The sequence below is a fragment of the Schistocerca serialis genome, chromosome 6 (assembly GCF_023864345.2).
Source record: "Schistocerca serialis cubense isolate TAMUIC-IGC-003099 chromosome 6, iqSchSeri2.2, whole genome shotgun sequence".
In the NCBI taxonomy this organism is placed as follows: Eukaryota; Metazoa; Arthropoda; class Insecta; order Orthoptera; family Acrididae; genus Schistocerca; species Schistocerca serialis.
In genome coordinates this window covers 595,202,870-595,221,415 of record NC_064643.1, presented here as the reverse complement: position 1 = coordinate 595,221,415, position 18,546 = coordinate 595,202,870, and the positions used below count along the sequence as shown (strand labels likewise).

The 18,546-nt window shown below is 43.9% G+C and overlaps 1 protein-coding gene across 6 annotated transcripts in view; it reads left to right on the top strand.

Annotated features, from left to right (window-relative positions):
• Nucleotides 1–18,546, top strand: part of LOC126484626 (membralin) — a 507,394-nt gene that overhangs the window by 443,448 nt on the left and 45,400 nt on the right. For all 6 annotated transcript variants that reach the window (XM_050108212.1, XM_050108215.1, XM_050108214.1 and 3 more), the window contains one exon: nt 1,848–1,947. In XM_050108212.1, the coding sequence (XP_049964169.1) occupies nt 1,848–1,947 (100 nt within the window). The remainder of the gene's footprint in view (nt 1–1,847; nt 1,948–18,546) is intronic.

Below are 18,546 nucleotides of genomic sequence, written 5' to 3'. Positions count from 1 at the left end.
GGATTGTGTCGAAACAGGATGGTCACGTTTTATGACATATGTGAAGACTGAGAGGTTTGCCATTAATGTTCGCAAGTAGACAGTGCTGTCAACAACATACAGAACACGTGGTTGTATATGAGTCGAAAGCAGGCTATGTAATGTAACTGATGCATCCTGACAGAACAGTGGAAAAAATGGTCAAATGACCTGCAACAACATCTCCCTCTCTAGAATGCATCATCAGTCTGCCATTAAATCGTTCCTCTTTACATCTCCATCTCAATCGATCACCCCATCCACACTGTTATCCTTTAATGCTTATGCATGTAAGTCTAGAGACAGATGGTTCTCTGTCTTCATGAAAAGCGTGAAATACAGTAGTCAACTCACATGTATCACTATTACCTCAATAGACATACAGTAGAATACTGCTTCAACGAAAAAAAGTGACTGTTTCCCTGGTTTCCTCCGCTTCCATGTCGGCGTTTTCTCGGATTCCTCTTGCTGCTGCATACTTGTTCCCATGTGCAAATTGTTCTGCGCTAACCAGAAGACAAGCTCATCCTCGAAAGCATTTTGGTGTGTATTCCCTCAATTTATACTTATTCTCTCATCATTTTTCGCAATTCTATCGATTTTATGTCAGTTCTTCCCCTGCGATCATGACATAACCTCTCGTTCCGTGTTCTAAAATTACTTGTAAGTGTAGTACAGCTGCCAACACCTCGCACAGATTCACTGTTTTTCTGATCGCGAGGCATAGTATAGCACTGTACTGGATTGCACTCACCCCACGTATTCCACATTTGCAAAGCGTTTTCTCTGTTTTCTGCATGTTTGTGTATGTGCATGTGTTGCGGATGGCTCCCAGGACCCACAGTAGACCCGAGTTAGCATTCGAGTGTGGATCCACCGCGCGTTCTATCCGGAACGATGTTGGTTTGCAGATCCACAGTATGCCACGTCTGGGATAGGGTTTCAAGGTGGATCTGCCACGCACAATGTACAGAGCGATGTTGGGATGGAGATCCACAATATGCCACATCCAAGTTAGCGTTTGAGCTTGGGTCTGCCATGCACTATATATGCAGACCGATGCTCAGAGGCGTCTTGAAGGTAGGAATTACATCTTTATTAGGGAACTTCACAGCGCTTGCAAACCCAAGTTTCTCGCATGCCAACTCACCACAGCTTCGATGGCTGGCTATGCGAGGCATTGCATGTTGGAGGGATCTGCTATGCAGCACTTGCTGCAAGCACCACTGTTATTTGGTGGTCAGGGGAAAGGAACCTCGGCAGGACCAAGCGCCCTGTGGACACCAGACACCATGGTACAAGAGGGCTGGGTTACATTATAAATGGTTTCTCTATGAAACAGAATTGTAGCTTTATGTTATGCTTTTTCCCAGGAATTAAACACTAACTAATGAATAAAAAGCAGCACAATACACAGCCTCTAATTCATTTTACAAGCCCCCAAAACGATCAGATATCCCATTGTGGAGACATCTGTCCGGTTCATATATTTGTCACCTAGAAATTATAACGAATTGTAAGTATTTATTTATTTACCAAAGCTTAAGGTTTCTATTTAGATGTGAAACCTCCATATTTTCGAAAGTTGCCATGTTGAGCTGTTGGAGCTCACAGCTGGTAAAAATCTCATGTATGAAGCTAAGTGCCTAGCACCTTATTTTATAAACCAGCATGTCATCAGAAGTGCTTTTTTGGCTCTTATTCATTGTGTATATGCTGTTATAGTTTCATCAATATGACGATGGATTTGATTTGGCATGTTTGGTGTATTTCCTGATAACTTCAAATTGGTTTGCACTCTACAGTTACTGTTTTCTATTTGCTTTCAGGTTCTTTTATCTTTACCACTTCTCGTTCTACGCATACCACTACCGGTTCAACGGGCAATACAGCAGGTTGGCTCTCGTCACGTCGTGGCTATTCATACAGGTTGGTGCTGCAATTTACATATAGTTTTGTCTTTGACATTAACTGATTGGTTTTTGGTCATGTTGCCAATCTTAGTTTCAATTAATTTTCTTTTTTGTGTTATTTGGATATGCTATCATAAACTGGAGTGATTTATAGCTTTCATAATTTCAGACCTTTTTGAGATACTCCAGTGAGCACGTTATAGCACAGAATCTCGTGTGGTAATACATCGCATAACTTCTTATCTCATAGTCATCGGCGAATGCTGTACAGAACTGATAAGTGGAGAGAGAGAGAGAGAGAGAGAGAGAGAGAGAGAGAGAGAGAGAGAGAGAAATAATTTCGTCACTTCATCAAAATTCGATTCCCATAATTATTCTGTGTGAAGCAGTCAGATGTATGAGGTACAACTCATCGGTTTTAAAGAACATGATAGATTCGTGAATATAAAACAAGAAAATTTTCACAATTTTATCAAGTTTGTTTGCTTGGCCATCCTCAGCAATAAGCACAGAAATATTTGATTTGTTAATAAAAAAAAGCCTTCTCTTCCTGCGCTATATTTTATTTCTCTCAGGTACGTTTCGTCTTTTTTCACTTTAGGGCATTATCAGTACTCTCTAGAATGATAAAATATTGTTTTGGTATGTATTATGTGTAGATTATAAAACAGTTCACGTTTTGTTTTTTATGTAAATAAGTGATTACTTACAGTTCTTCGCTTTTTAGTTGGCACCTGCGTTTACTCTTCTGGTCACGTGCCGGATTTCGCCTTGAAACTCTATTTACGAAAGATAAGCATGTTTTTATGTTCCGAACTTTTTCTTCCCACTTTTCATCTTGTTTACCCCTGTTGTTGTGATGCACTATTAGTCTTTTGTCTTTAATTATTATAGATATTTGATCGAAAACAGTGATTTCAAGATGTAACTACTTTGAATTCACTACGTGTCTCATCCTGTTTAGTTTGTTTACGTTTTTGTGAGGCACATTATACCATCTAATTTACATATGGGCTATTCATAGTTTGGCTCACATTTTCAGTTTTCTCATCTACAAGTAATCTCTTTGTAGACGCTAAAGGGCCTCGCTGAAATTTCTTGCTTCGCTTAGCATGCATGGTAGAAGAAGACTGCTGTGAATCGTTATGTCATAGAGGTTGATACTGTAATGGAACCTTCCATTGTGTGACAAGTTTCGAACTAAAATAAATCTTTCATGCATCTGTAGCATCCTTATATGTGGACATGGGGTGTGAGGAGCTAGTGATACGTAAGCATACTTTTACAACGCCTGGTTGGGAGAGGGGGGGAGGGACTTGGACAGTAATTATACTCCTAGTGAGGAGAGCGGTGCGTAGAGGTATGGGCGGGGAGGGGGGTTACCTGTAAACATAAGCATGGAGAAGTTGGTGTTTGGTCCAAGCAAAGTTGAGGCCCCAAAGAGCAGCTCCCTTTATCATGTGAACGGCTACGTATTTCGCATGTTTCTAGGGACCCCTCAGTTAATGTGTATGTAGTTCATTGAGTCACAAGGGCGAGGAACTGTCTTTACAACTGTGGAAAGAATGGAAAAGTTGAAATTTACAGCAGAGTAATAGTGTGTACCAGAGCGGAACTCGAACCGAGAATCTTAGCCTTTGCCAAATGCTCTGCCAGAAGAACAGTCCAGACAAGACTCACGACCTGCCCTCACGTCTTTACTTCTACTAACATCCCTTTCCTACATTCTAAGCGTTCCGTGTTCGAGTCCCTGGCCGACATACACCTTTAATCTGCCAGGAAGTTTCAAATCAGCGCTGCAGGCCGGTAATTCATTTTGGTAGCTGGAACTGATAATCGATGCGACTGTATAATGTGATAGATGATACGCGACTACGGACGACACCCCGCAGAACTACTTGAGCATTACGAAACTTCCTGGCAGATTAAAACTGTGTGCACACAGTTTTAATCAGCCAGGAAGTTTCGTATCAGCGCACACTCCTCTGCAGAGTGAAAATCTCATTCTGGATACTTGAACATTGTTTCTTACGTTGGTATACAAGAATAATGTATCCGTTTAAAATGCAGTGGTTATAACGTATGTGACTACAAGACATCGCCACGATCCCGGCGTTCATATAGTTCTAAATACCCACCGTCTGATGGTGACCCTGCATTGGGTCGAGAGCTGGTGTATGATCGGATAAAAGCTTCAAAATCATTATAAAGCGATTGGACGCCGAAATTCATAGAAATCATCGCCTACAAAACCTCTCTCTTCCGGATCGGAAGATTGACTGCTATGAAAGGCCGATGCCTAAAAGCACGGAAGCTTAGTTTCGCCGGTGATATGACCTCAAAGAGGATCTTGAATGCTACTTTGGCATTTTATATGACGTAAGAGCCATATACAAGACAAATTTCCGTGGTGTAATTCTGCCGTACTGCTCCTACGGACGTCAATGCGGAAACGCTGTTCCTGGAATATGATAATGCCTACACTGGCAGGAGCGGTTCGAAAACTAAGTTCTGTAGGCGGTCACGGTTGGTACTGTGTTTAAGCCCCCCCCCGTTATAACTTGCGCCATCGTCACTTTTAACGGACAGTAAAATGTGTTGATACACTAATAATAATAATGATGATGATGTTAATTTATCTATGCTGCATCTCGTGAACTGCTACATCTCGTGAACCCCGTGGCCTTTAACGATTGTTGGTGAACAATGCAAGCAGCCACCAATACTTTTGCAATGTTTTACTTCATGCCACAACCTATTTCGCGCTATCTTTCCGATCTTCAGATGACTATTATTTCCGATTACATTGTTTTGGCCAGCACGCGTATTGTCCACCCCTGCAATATGTTCCGTTGGACGGCGTTTTGTCTTTTAATTGTCCATAATATTTTCCAAGACTCTGTGTAAGCCGTTGCAGTGGAAATAGCGTGCAATTTCGAAATAAATCACTGTGGCACACTTCATAATATTGTTCGTGTGAGTTTCAGCTTCGCACCTGTGCTTTGCATTCGATGTTTTTGTTTACAATAAACTAAAGCATTTTAAAAGTATATGTGGCTGGTTGCGTTATTCACCAACAGTAAAATCATAATCTGCATGTAGATCTGTATCGATATTCCGAAATCCACCTTATGGCGCGTGGCGGAGGGTACCCTGTACCACTACTAGTCATTTCCTTTCTTGTTCCACTCGCATATAGAAAGAGCAAAAAAACAACTCTCTGTATGTCTCCGTATGAGCAGTTTAAATTTTCTGAGTAGTTTTCCTCGGAAAGAACGTTGCCTTTCCATCAGGGATTCCCATTTGTTCAAACCTTCCAGTAAGAAATCTAGCCGCCCACCTCTGAATTTTTTCGATGTCCTCCCTCAGTCCGAAGTGGTAGTATCTCAAACATTCTCAAGAATAGGTCGCACTACCGTCCTATATGCGCTCTCTTTTACAGATGAAGCACAATTTCTTAGAATTCTCCCCAATAAACGGAATTCGACCATTTCCCTTACCTACCACTATCTTCACTCGCTCGCTCCACTTCATACCACTTTGCAACCTTACGCTCAGATATTTAAATGACGTGACTGTGTCAAGTAGGTCACTGCTAACGCTGTATCCGAAAATTATGGATTTGTTTTTCCTGCCTATCAGCATTAACTTGCATTTTTCTACATTTAGTGCTAGCTGCCATTCATCACACCAACTGTAATTTTGTGTAAGTCATCTGGTATCCTCCAGATTCAGCAGCAGATCGATGTTAGGGAAATCGGTCCGTAGTTTTGCGGATCCGTTCTTTTACCCTTCTTCTACACAGGCGTCACCTGCGCTTTGTCACAGTCGCTTGAGACTTTGTTTGGGCGAGAGATTCTGGATAAATGCAAGCTAAGAAAGGGGCTAATGCCGTAGTGTATTTTTTGAAAAACCAAATTGGAATTCCATCAGGATCCGGTGACTCTCTTATTTTCAATTCCATGAGTTGTTTCTCTACGCCAGGGATGCGTATTATGATGTCATCCACACAAGAGTCTCTTCGATGGTCAGACGACGGTGTGTTTTTACGAGTCATCTGCGTGAGCGATTTCTTGAATATGAAATTTAAAACTTCGGCTTTCGTTTTACTCTGTTCAACTGCCACACCAGACTGGTTACAAGTGACTAGGTGGAAGCCTTAGACCCACCTAGCGATTTTACATTGGACCAGAATTTTCTAGGATTAATGCACCGTGACTAACGTTAATATTCGGGCAGTATGAGATTTTTACTTTGTGGCATCATAACTTTACGAGGGGCGTTTGCAAAGTCTATGCAAAGTCAGAGAGATGGCACCACCGGCACATATCGAGGTCATGTTTAGTTAGTAGGATCCCTGGAAAGAACGCACACCAAGATTCAGCCATATTGGCCTATTTCTTTGTGTTTGGCATTCTTGTGAATCAAGGAAGTCGAGTGATTTCCCAAAAATGGACGATAAATATTTTCCTGTGGTGATTAAACATTACTTTATGAAAAGCAAAACGTCTCACGAGACTAAAGAGAAGCTTGATAAACATTACGGTGGCTGTGCACCTTCGATTACAACAGTTTTTAAACGGTTTCAAAATTTTCGGAGTGACCATGTGGGCACAAGTGATGCTGAACGTTCTGGTTGCCCTGTGGAGGTTACGACTCCAGATATCATTGATAAAAGCCATTATATGGTGATGGATGATAGAAGAGTTAAGGGGCGTGAGATTGCTAGTGCTGTGGGCATCTCTAATGAATGGGTACATAATATTTTGCATAAACATTTGGACACGAGAAAGCTATCCACAAGATGGGTTCCGCGATTGCTCACGCTTCACCAAAAACGGAATCGTGTGTAGTGTTGCAAGGATTGTTTGCAGCTGTTCAGGAAGAGTCCGCAGGACTTTAAGCGTCGTTTCGTCACTGTGGATGAAACATGGATACATTACTATACTCCTGAGCCCAAACAACAATCTAAACAATGGGTTACCAAGGGAGAATCTGCACCAAAAAAGGCGAAGACCAATCCTTCGGCCGGAAAGGTTATGGAGACTGTCTTTTGACAATGGCAAGGGATAATCCTCATCGACTATCTGGAAAAGGGTAAAACTATTACAGGTGCATATTATTCATTGTTATTGGACCGTTTGAAAACAAGGTTACAAGAAAAACGCCGGCGATTGGACCGTAAAAAATGTCCTTTTCCATCACGAAGATGCACCAGCATGCACCTCAGCAGTTGTGGTCGCAAAATTAATGAAAATACGATTCCAACTCGTTTCACATCCCCCCCCCCCCCCCCCCTATTCTCCAGACTTGGCTCCCTCGGACTACTGTTTGTTCCCCAATTTGACGAAATGGTTGGCGGGATAAAGATTTTATTCAAACGAGATGAGTGCAGCAACTAATAGCTATTTTGTAGACTTGGACAGTTCCTTTTATTCGGAAGGAATCAACAAATTAGAACAGCTTTGGACGACGTCTAAAAGGAGACTATGTCGAAAAATAAAAAAGATTTACCTCAAACATGTAAGTAGTTTTTATTTTTGCACGGTTTTCAAACGCCCTCGTATTCTTAACAAAACGAACGTAAAATATAACCAAGTACGTATATTAAGTTACGTATCTTGTAAATAATAGCATAAATTGTATTAATATAACTTAAAAAGGTCTTTTAATAATACAATTTCAGTAAAACTCGACACTATTTTCACGCTACTTTAATATTCGGGTACTTTCAGAACTAATTATTTCAAGACAAATTTTTGTGAAAGATGTATGTTCCAGTATCTTGTCGGGTAGCCATTCCGTTGAACCACTTCTTTCAAATGCTGCGGCATACTGTTGGTCATCTGTTTTAACTGTCAGTATGTACACCGTGCTATTCGTCTTTTAATCGACTCGTCAAAGTTTCGTTGACATGTATTGGTATTTATCTAATACGTTGCTCTAGTTCGCCTCACACATTCTCGTTAGATTTGAGGTTTAGTGATTGATATGGTGGTTGTAAGACTTTCGACCAATTGTACGACAAATATTCCTGCACAGTGCGAGCCTTTCGCGTCCGTTATCCTGGTGAACGTGAACGTGTTTGGTATCCCATTTTTTCAGCATATTTCCGTAAGTTGCTTTTAATATGTTCAGATAGACTCGTCAGTCAATAATACTGCCGATGAACACTATTTCACCCGGTCCAAATGTGTTTATACAGCCTCAGACAAGAACACTGCCACGTTCTACGGAAATCACGGAAAACGTAAATCAGGATAGCCTGTCGCTGGTTTGAACTGTCGTTCTCACGAATGCGAGTCCAGTGTGCTAACCACTGCGCCACCTTGATCGGTAATCGCATAGTGTCCGGATATTACTGTACATCGGTACTTAGTACACCGCTGTAGCATAATGTCCAAGAAATTGAAAATAACAGTAATATTGGATTCGATAAAGAATTCGTCCAAAAATTTGCGAAGTAAATACGTCATGCAACTGATTTACGAACTATAACAGTAACACACTCTGTTACAGTTATGATAGCATCATAGCTTACTCAGTATAAAATAAAATTTTTGGACGCACCTTCATCAGAAATCAGCTTATTCTCGATTACGCGATAAGTCACACAAATCTGAGGGCTGTAAATTCAACTAAATACTTAAGGATTACAATTTCAAATAACCTAAATTGGAACGATTACATAGATAATATTGTGGGTAGAGCAAACCAAAGACTGCGATTCATTGACATAACACTTAGAAGGTGCAACAGGTCTACCAAAGAGACTGCTTACACTACGCTTGTCCGCCCGATTCTGGAGTACTGCTGTGCGGTGTGGGATCCGCATCAGGTGGGATTGGCGGATGACATCGAAAAAGTACAAAGAAGGGCAGCTCGTTTTGTGTTATCGCGAAATAAGGGAGATAGTGTCACAGAAATGATACGTGAATTGGAGTGGCAATCATTAAAACAAAGGCGTTTTTCGTTGCGACGGGATATTCTCATGAAATTTCAATCACGTTTTCTCCTCCGATTGCGAAAACATTCTGTTGGCACCCATCTACATGGGGAGAAATGGTCATCACGATAAAATAAGAGAAATCAGGGCTCGCACGGAAAAATTTAAGTGCTCGTTTTTCCCGCGTGCCGTTCGAGAGTGGAACAGTAGAGAGACTGCATGAAGGTGGTTCATTGAACCCTCTGCCAGGCACTTTATTGTGAATAGCAGAGTAATCACGTAGATGAGATATAGATGAATTTAACGAAGCAGTTCGTTGTGGACACAGTACTGAACACTATGGTTTTGCTAGCGTGGTAAGCAAAGGAATTGGTTTTCGCATCTGCCTAACTTCGAGAGGTATCTTTTTCCCTGAGGAGGGTCGTCCTCTTCGTGTTGCGGAATTTCTAGAATTCATTACCATTTTCGACGCTCTTAGTTTAGTACTAATTTGTGCTCTGATACTTTGCCGTTAACTTGTAAACTGATGTATGTTAAAGAATAAATGCATCTACTGGGCTGGAGCCGCGGCTGTTGCTGTACAGGTAGTCGGTTTGATGCGCGGGTTGTAAGGAGACGCAGGGGCGCGCTGCGGTGCCGCTGTGCTGGCGCCGTCTGGCCCCTAGTAGGCCGGCCGGCCCGCCTGCCTTTGTCCCGGCGCTCTTGTTTGCGACCGGCCGCCAGTCCGTGGCGCCTCGCCTCGGCCACGCCCCCGCCGCCTGTCTCGTTTGTTCTTGCGGCGGGCTGGCCGGCCAGCAGCCTGGCCTGCGCAAATGAACTGCCCGCCCGCGACACCTCGCTTCATTGTTTACCGCGCCCCAGGCTGCTTGTTGCCCTCCCAGCCTGCTGCTATTTGCGTTCAGGCTGTATTTACAGCTGTCGTGACCCTGGCGGCTGCTGCAACGCAGACTGACGAGATCGCCGGCCCGAAGTCTTCTACTTGCTGCAAAAGATAGTGGTCAAAACTTGAGATTTGAATTCACGTTTCTTCGCTAATGATGCGTTCGGCAATTTCTTGATTTTATCATACCATCGTATCGTCTCGGAAGAGATTTATAGAAGATTCCAGAAGAGACCCCAACAGATCATTTTTATCATTCTTCATGGGCTCAAATGCCTCTTTTTTCTGGCTCTTCTCTTACATCGAACTCGGCATTTTTCATGTTTCACATTAGATTTATCGTGATACATATTTCGGAACAGATTTTAACGTTCAATATAAAATTCAGTACTTAGTTATTGTATAAATACTGAAAACAGAATTAGCTACTTCTTCTTCTTACATATTCTTAGCGGCAGTTGTCCATGTGTTTTGTCTTCGGCCTTCCTCTTGAGAGCGGTATTGGTGGTGCAGCTGGTATCTTCCATGATCTGGTTCATGTATTCTAGTCTCGGTCTGCTCCCTTGTATTTTTCCCTTCTTCTGTCCCTTCAATGACACTTTTAATGATACCATGGTGTCTCAGCAGATGGCCGGCCGATGTGTCCCTTCTGTGTTAGATTACCTTCGGGAGACATGGCTTCTTTTCCTCTACTCTGTGGAGTACGTCTTCAAATGGTTCAAATGGCAACGAGCACTATGGGACTTAACATCAGGGAACTTATAACTACTCAAACCTAACTAACCTAAGGGCATCACACACATCCATGTCCGAGGCAGGATTCGAACCTGCGACCGTAGCAGTCGCGCGGTTTCGGGCAGATGCGCCTTGAACAGCTCGACCACCGCGGCCGGCAGTATGTCTTCGTTTGATATCCTGTCTACGCAGTAAATATTGAGCATTCGACTGTATCACCAAACATCTGGAAGGCTACAGGACAACATAACATTTTTGCAAAAGTGGAATAATATGGATAAATTTCAGACATATAGGTTGACTGTGGGCTGCGCGGCAGTAATGGATATGGGAGTAGTGTTCAGAGAGGAAGAGAAAGGAGATATTTCCTAGAACATTAGTGAGAAAAGGCAAAGAAAAAATAGCACTGCTGACTGAAAGAGAAAACAACCGTAACTGGGAGAAGTATTGAGATTTTGCTTCTCTTACTGAGGAAGAGAAATAGGTAAACACACAATTTAAAAAAAAATACGTTTCTTCTCTAGCTCCTAGCTGTGTAGCTAACTATATTGTTATTTGATGTATTGACCAATTACGTAATTATTTGATGTGTTTCTCTAGAAACTTCGATGTACCGCTATCTCATTCTTAATTGCATGCTGTCACTCCAAATAATAGAAACATGTGACAACACAGTATTGTGCTGAACGTATTAGTAACTGTCGATCGTTAGTACTCGTACCAACTTTTATGTGAGTTCATCATTCAATATCTGTATTACTAAACGGCTGAAAGTGTCACCCATACCCAGTTACATGTTGTCTATTGCCGACTTAAAGGGGCAACAAAAATGTCATTTTCAGTACTTTATGTAATTATTGACGCAGTTTAAAATGCTGTCATAATCTCCTCATTAAGGCATATACTTCTACGTTAAAGATTTAACACAGTAGGACCAGTATTAGGCTGCGTTCACACTGCCGGCCGGGCCGGGCCGGGCTGACGCGTACTGGCTCGGCTCGTGCCTAGCCAGCTCAGGCCGACGAGTAGTGCATTCACATTGCGCGCCGCGCCGAGCCGGGACGGCGAAATGGGGGAAAATCCACTTCTCCGATTTTCATGTTTTAAAAATTCTTAGCGGTATATAAGACTTCGCCACATCGTTTTATGAACTTATTTTTGCCTTAAAAGCGTTACTTACGTCGTAAAAAAAGAAAAAGTCTACGTTTCGTTTCGCGTGATTTCTTAGTTTCGTAACGCTTCCCAACCGATTTTGAAGAAAGTATGCGGCTAAAGAATCTGATTTTTGTACACGTGGTAGTGCAACATCTTAGCTTCGTATTGAATCATTTATCTTTCCATATTTCTTAACAGTCATTGTGAAATGATGCTATTTGTCAACGTTGTGCACTTGATTTACAAATCTTGTAGTGAAAAAGTTATGTAGCGGGTAGCTTACTGTTAGATCAGTTTTAGACCATACATTGTTGGGAATGAAATGTAGCTAAAAGTACCAAAAAGTTTTTGAAATGATAATGATACTGATATCAGTCTCTGGTCTCAAGTAATGCGAGGTATTCAGTGGCGTCAATGCCGCGTCCGCAAGCCACGGAGTTCGCGCGGTTACAGCTTGGTTTAGTGTAGTCATATAATGCAGGACAGAAAAAAACTAATTACTAGTGATCAGCGCAGACCTAGTGCCGGTCCCTCTTATTTTTTTAATGGTATCATTCTCTAGATAAATCCAAATGTATAAGAATTTTTCCCTCGGCTACTGGACAATCATCTGCTATGCTTTTATAATTGGCCACACGTTGCATCACAAAAGACAAACAATTATTTGTCATCAACATCCTACAATTAGTATGATGTACATTTCGTATTTCGAACTAAAAGATAACTGAAGCGCAATTCTGTAGTCTCGTTGTCTACTTTGATAGAAAAAGAATGGAGAGTTAATGAAACTACTGTAGATCGGCACAAATGTGCGTTTCAGTGTTCTTCATTGTTTTTTTTTTTTTCTTCCTTGGCGGGCTGCGCTGCACTGTCAAAGTAATCCCCACTCTTTGGCTAAATGGCTGGCGGGAGGCCAAATAAATAAATTTAAAAAGATTTCCACCCTTCGACAGCTGACAAGCAAGTCAGTAGAAAACGCAGCTGCAGTCAACATTTGCTCGCCTTTAGCTGGTCTGTGCTGTCGTGTAGAACAATGTCTTCACTATTTTATTGGTATTGTTTTGACTCTGCAGTAACTCGTCGAGTTTTGAAGTACAGAAGAACTAGGAGGTTATGGATTCATCCCATGAATAGCGACAGACATTTAGGAGAGTTTTTTTCTTCATATGAAGAACTTAAAAACTATCCTTAAAAATTTTTATTCAAATTACAGAACGAATCATAATACATTTCAGTATGTGCTGCAGAACATTCAAGACAAAATTTCTAAACAGAACACAAATTTTCGCAGAAGTATAACAGCAGAAGAAAAATTGTGTACAACGATAAGGTAAGATTCGTTAGTACACACTTTTTGGCTCGCAGTAGAACTTTGTACAGCATTCACTACCTCCAGTTAATTGTAGTCATGCTTTTGTATTTTAAATTTCACAAACGCTTACCCTTACCTCTGAGGGGAAGAGAGTTTATGGGACTCCTGAGAATCATTAGGAAGTAATTAGCTTCGTCATTTTGGGTAATGTCTTGCTTGCCTTCAACGAAGAATCGCAGAAATACTCCTTCAGAATTTTGTAACTTTGTTCTTCTTTTTTCTTCATGATGCAGCGCTTGGCAGTGGTGATGGTTCATCATGTGGAGCCACTGATGACCTCACAGAATTCTTTTCATTACCTTGTAAGATAGACAGATTGATAGGCGAAGAGTTTTGAGATAATGCCCTTTGACTCAGTGGTTCTATTTCCACTGATAAGGAACTGCCACAGCATGACTTTACAATGCATTATCATCTGGCAGGGACACATTTCCGTCCCTCAGTGACACTCATATCTGTCTCCGTTTACTAGTAAATGCGAACTATTCAGTGGCGGCAATGCCGCGATCGCTGGCAAGCTATTGTTGTAAATGCATGTAAATACGGTAGATTAAATAAATGAAATAAAAGTAATTTCGCATGTATCATTATAATAAACGTAATTTTTCCTGACTGATTGTGAAATGTGAGGTAACATCTTAAAATAAAAGACGTGTGCAGACACACTTGTGAAGAAAGCAGAAGGGAGACGTGTGATGCGTGTACTGCAGAAGCTGTAGTGCTGCTCCACAGGCTCGCGCCTGTGGTCGGCTCGCGCCGGCAATATTAAACACTCGGGATGTCGCCGGCTCGGCTCCGGGAGGCTCACGCCGTGTCGGCGCGGCCCGGCCGCCAGTGTGAACACCGCAATTCAAAACCATGTGTTTGATACCGAAGCGGGCGGCGGCCCGGCCAGGCTCGGCTCGGCCCGGCCGGCAGTGTGAACGCAGCCTTAGTGTTGGAAACTGTGTGTACGTCTTGAGCAGTGCAACTCGGGGTGCGCAAAATATCCAGACTGTATCCATCCAGAGAGAGAGAATGAATGTATGAATGAATGAATGATTACTCTGCGCACTGCTTTAGGGAACTGATATCTGGGCACTGACCTTCAGATCCAGTCGGTGAAGTCCCTTATCCATTCCTGTGCGCCGTAGCTGAGGATTGTAGAGGCCAAATTCGACTGCTGTCAACTGCTGAAGTTTGCGTTGGGTAAAAATGCAAAGATAAACCGAAATGTAAATGATACGGAAATCAGTATCAGACTGTCAACGTGACTACCTGTGTGCCACGGCGTACATTCATGCAGGTCTCCTGCATTTACGCGGAATTGCGCACAAATATGTAGTGAAGTATCATCCGCATATTACGTCTTCCACGTAAATACTAATTGAATCTGTTCTGCAACGAGCCGGCCGCGGTGGTCTAGCGGTTCTAGGCGCGCAGTCCGGAACCGCGCGACTGCTACGGTCGCAGGTTCGAATCCTGCCTCGGGCATGGATGTGTGTGATGTCCTTAGGTTAGTTAGGTTTAAGTAGTTCTAAGTTCTAGGGGACTGATGACCACAGATGTTAAGTCCCATAGTGCTCAGAACCAACCATGTTCTGCAACGAGCCCGTCGTTTGCAGGATTGTGGCGGTGGTGGTGGGTTGTGTAGCGGAGTACGGGTGCCCGGTCTATTTTGTGTGTCCTCGGACGGAAAAAGAATCGCCAGCCGTAACAAATAGCTCGGCGACGTAAGGTCTGCTAATTAGCCGGCACAGTGGGCGCCACGCGAGGACGTCTCTGCAGGGGCGGCGGGCCGCGCGCTCCGTTCCAATTACGAGGCGGGGACCGACCGAGCGGCACGGCGCTTGTTATAAGTAGCCGCTGCCACGCCGCCCCGCTCGTTAGCTGTTTCCGGGGGCAGGTGCACCGGAAGTGAGCAACGCCGGTCCCCCGCCTGTTATCCGGAAGAGCCGAATGCAGCGAGCGCGTCATGTTGAGATATCAGAAGGTGATTCGGGTTTCCAGCCCACCGTATGTCTCAAGTTAATAGGTCTTCTGAACTGAAGCTGCAACAAGTGTTCACGATATCACGAATCCTTCATAGTGCAACGCCGTTCGCGATATATACTGAGCACCGGGTGAGACGACATAGTCAGAGATTCAACTATCGATTTCTTTTGATAAGACTAGTAATCAAGAACTGCGTTTTTTAATTACATTAGATGTGCTTCACAGTGAATACAACTGTATTCATGGTGTAGAACCGTAACCATGCCGTAGCATAAAAGCGTTAGCTACGAAGTACGGTTTTTCAAAATACGAGAAGCGCCCACTAAGTAGTGCAACACATTTATTTTCTCGACCTATTTCGGTTGAAAACATGTAGATTTTGTTGTGAGACGTAGTGAAATATTACCGCATCAGCTCTTACAGTTTCATTAAGTTCCGATAGGTGGCGGCGCTATACGTACTCTTCAAAATGTCGTCCGTAACGGAGGTGCATTTTCCAAGCAGAGGGATGTCGATGAGTTTCTCCTGGCGAAAAACCGGACCATCGCAGATATTCACGGACACCTGCAGAACGTGTGTGGAGACCTGGCAGTGAACAAAAGCGCGGTTGGTCGTTTGGCGAGGCATCTGTCACCATCGTCGCGCAAACCTGTACGACCTCCAGCGTGCCGGCCGGCCACACACAGCTGTGACTCCTCCAATGTTGGAACCTGCGGACACTTTCGTTCGAGGTGACCGACAGATCACAAACAAACACCTCGCTGCTCAACGTCTCTGTTGGTAGTGCTGACATACTCGGCCACCGGCTGGGGTAATCACAGGTGTGTGCCCGCCGGTTACCTCGCCGCCTATCGGAAGATTATGAAGAGCAGCGAGCTGTGCGGAATTCCGTGCCCATTACGAGGCTAATCATGACAATTCTTTGTCGAATATCGTCACAGGCGATGAAACATGGGTTCATCTGTTCGAACGGAAACAAACCGGGAATCCATCGAGTGGCGCCACACCACTTCTCCTTCGAAGAAAAAGGTTCAAAGCTGTACCCTCAGCCGGTAAAGTGACGGCGACGGTCTTCTGGGACTCTGAAAGGGTTATTCAGTTCGATATCCTCCCTCACGATGAAACTATTAACTCTGAAGTATATTGTACTAGCGTCAGGAAGTTGAAGAAACGACTTCAGCCTGCCGGCCGCTGTGGCCGAGCGGTTGTAGGTGCACGAGTCCGGAACCGCGCTGCTGCTACGGTCGCAGGTTCGAATCCTGCCTCGGGCATGGATGTGTGTGTTCATGTGTGTAATGTCCTTACGTTAGTTAGGTTTAAGTAGTTCTAAGTCTAGAGGACCGATGACCTCAGATAGTGCTTAGAGCCATTTGAACCATTTGACTTCAGTGTATTTGTCGCCATAAAAATGCAAATGAACTTCTCCTTCCTCATGACAACGCAAGGCCTCACGCAAGTCTGCGCACCCGAGAGGAGCTCAGAAAAACTTCATTGGACTGTTACTCAGGCACTCTACAGCCCGTATGTTCCCCCTTCCACGACTTACATCTGTTTGGCCCAATGAAGGATGCGCCCCGCGGGAAGCCGTACTTGGATGATGGGGACGATATTCCTTTGGACATGTCCGAAAGAACAGACATCACGCTTTCATATAATTGGTTCGCCTAGATGGGTAACGAATCCACCTCCCTATGCTTCCGATTACACAAATCTTCTTTTTGAGGTCCAGGCGGAAAAGTGTTTCTGTGTAAACTTTCAGTGAGGACTCTTGAATATTGAAAAGTGTGTAGATGTTCAGACAGTGTTACGCCAGAGACCTTCATGGAGACCAAATTTCTTTTATGTCACCTGCTACGATTCAAGTTGTAAGAGATTTTTTGGAGTTAAGGGCTAAAAATTGGCCTTGGTTAAGTTGCCAGGAATTTAATTGGAAACCCCACAGTTTGTGTTCACTGTGACAATCAAACAAATGAACGTTGCCATTCTCGGTGACTTCCTCCTGATCGTTGTCCGGGATGAAAATCGTCTAAGTACCACTGTTAGTAATTAAAGCTGCAACACCAGGAAGGATAGCAGACATCTACATTCTCCTTAATGTACTTATAACAGTATAGTAGCGAGAATACGCGACTAAAATTGTGTATTAGGGATACACAGGGTGCGAAATTCGTTACACAGAGCTGCCGCCTCTGTTAGCGACAACGCCCTCAAACCGGCTGGACAACTCTTAGAACTGAGCTGCGACACTGATAGAGGCACGCCAGCCCATGATGTTTGAACAGTGCCACAGTTCATAAATGGAGTGGCTGGTAAGTGGTGGCATATCAGTCTCTCGGGAAGCCATGGCCAGGCGTTTCCAGCGGGCAACTGATCTGGAAAAGTTGCTGGCTGGACAACCAGCCGAACAGCCTCCGTTTCGAGGAAGCTCAGGGCAGCACAGCCAAGATACCGTCTTGTAACATCTCGTTGAAAGACAGTGTCACGGAAAACTCGAAGGTAGATCAGAACACCGGCCTTTAGGTGTCAGAAATGGAGTGGGTGCAATCTACATGAGCAGCTACAAGAACCAGAGGTGACCATGTTGCGTACCCAATGGCACCGCATACTATCATGCCCGTATAACGATGACTGTTGCAATACGGCAACGTTCGTTCCGCTTGGGGCCGCTACAAACGGATACGTCCGTGGTGACACTGCACGCAGACTCTGATGTGGTACAAATCCGGTATGTAGTGCTTTTGTTGGGTGCTCCACTAAGGGCGCGTCTTTCTCGGTTGCCACGTCAATGGAAACCGCAGTAATCATCACCTTACTGACAGCCTATAGTGCTCTACTCGTCGCCGCACTCTGTGTGGTTACTTGTCTTGGTGCTGAGAAACAGATTTCCCAACTCAAAGTACTTGATTTGACTTACAAGTCCTGAGCACCCGTGCGAAAAAGCCTTGCTCTCAGGCCTTAGTCGCTTGGATCCGTTGAGTTCTATCATGGCGTCGAGATAACCATCCTGAACCTATCGACCGTATATTAGTTTGACACACAATGTGGATTCCGACCAATGTGAACAACAGTATCGTAAGAAGATAAACTGCAGTCTCTATGGACCACGGTTCTGCCAAAGTCGAATTCCAACACGTACTGGTAAAGGTATTAGAGAATAAATTTTCTCAAGGATACAGGACAGCGCGAACGGCATTGCCACAGTGGTAGTACCGGACCCGTAATATCACCGAAGTTAAGCGCTGTCGGACTTGGCTAGCACTTGGATGGGTGACTCTGCCTGTGCCGAGCGCTGTTGGCAAGCGGGGTGCATTCAGAGAGCGGTGTGGTGACTACATACCACACTCCGCATCCTATCAGCAGAAGATGACACGGCGGTCGGTCGGTACCTTGAGCCTGTTCGGACGTAGTTTTACTTTTTTGTGTACAGCACAATACCGGTTTCATGGTGCAAAATGATTACAGCACAGCACCACGTACAGTTGACATCTCAAGACTGGGTAATCCCCTGTAACGTTCACCTCACGCTGCCAACGATGTGGGAGGCACTGGATAC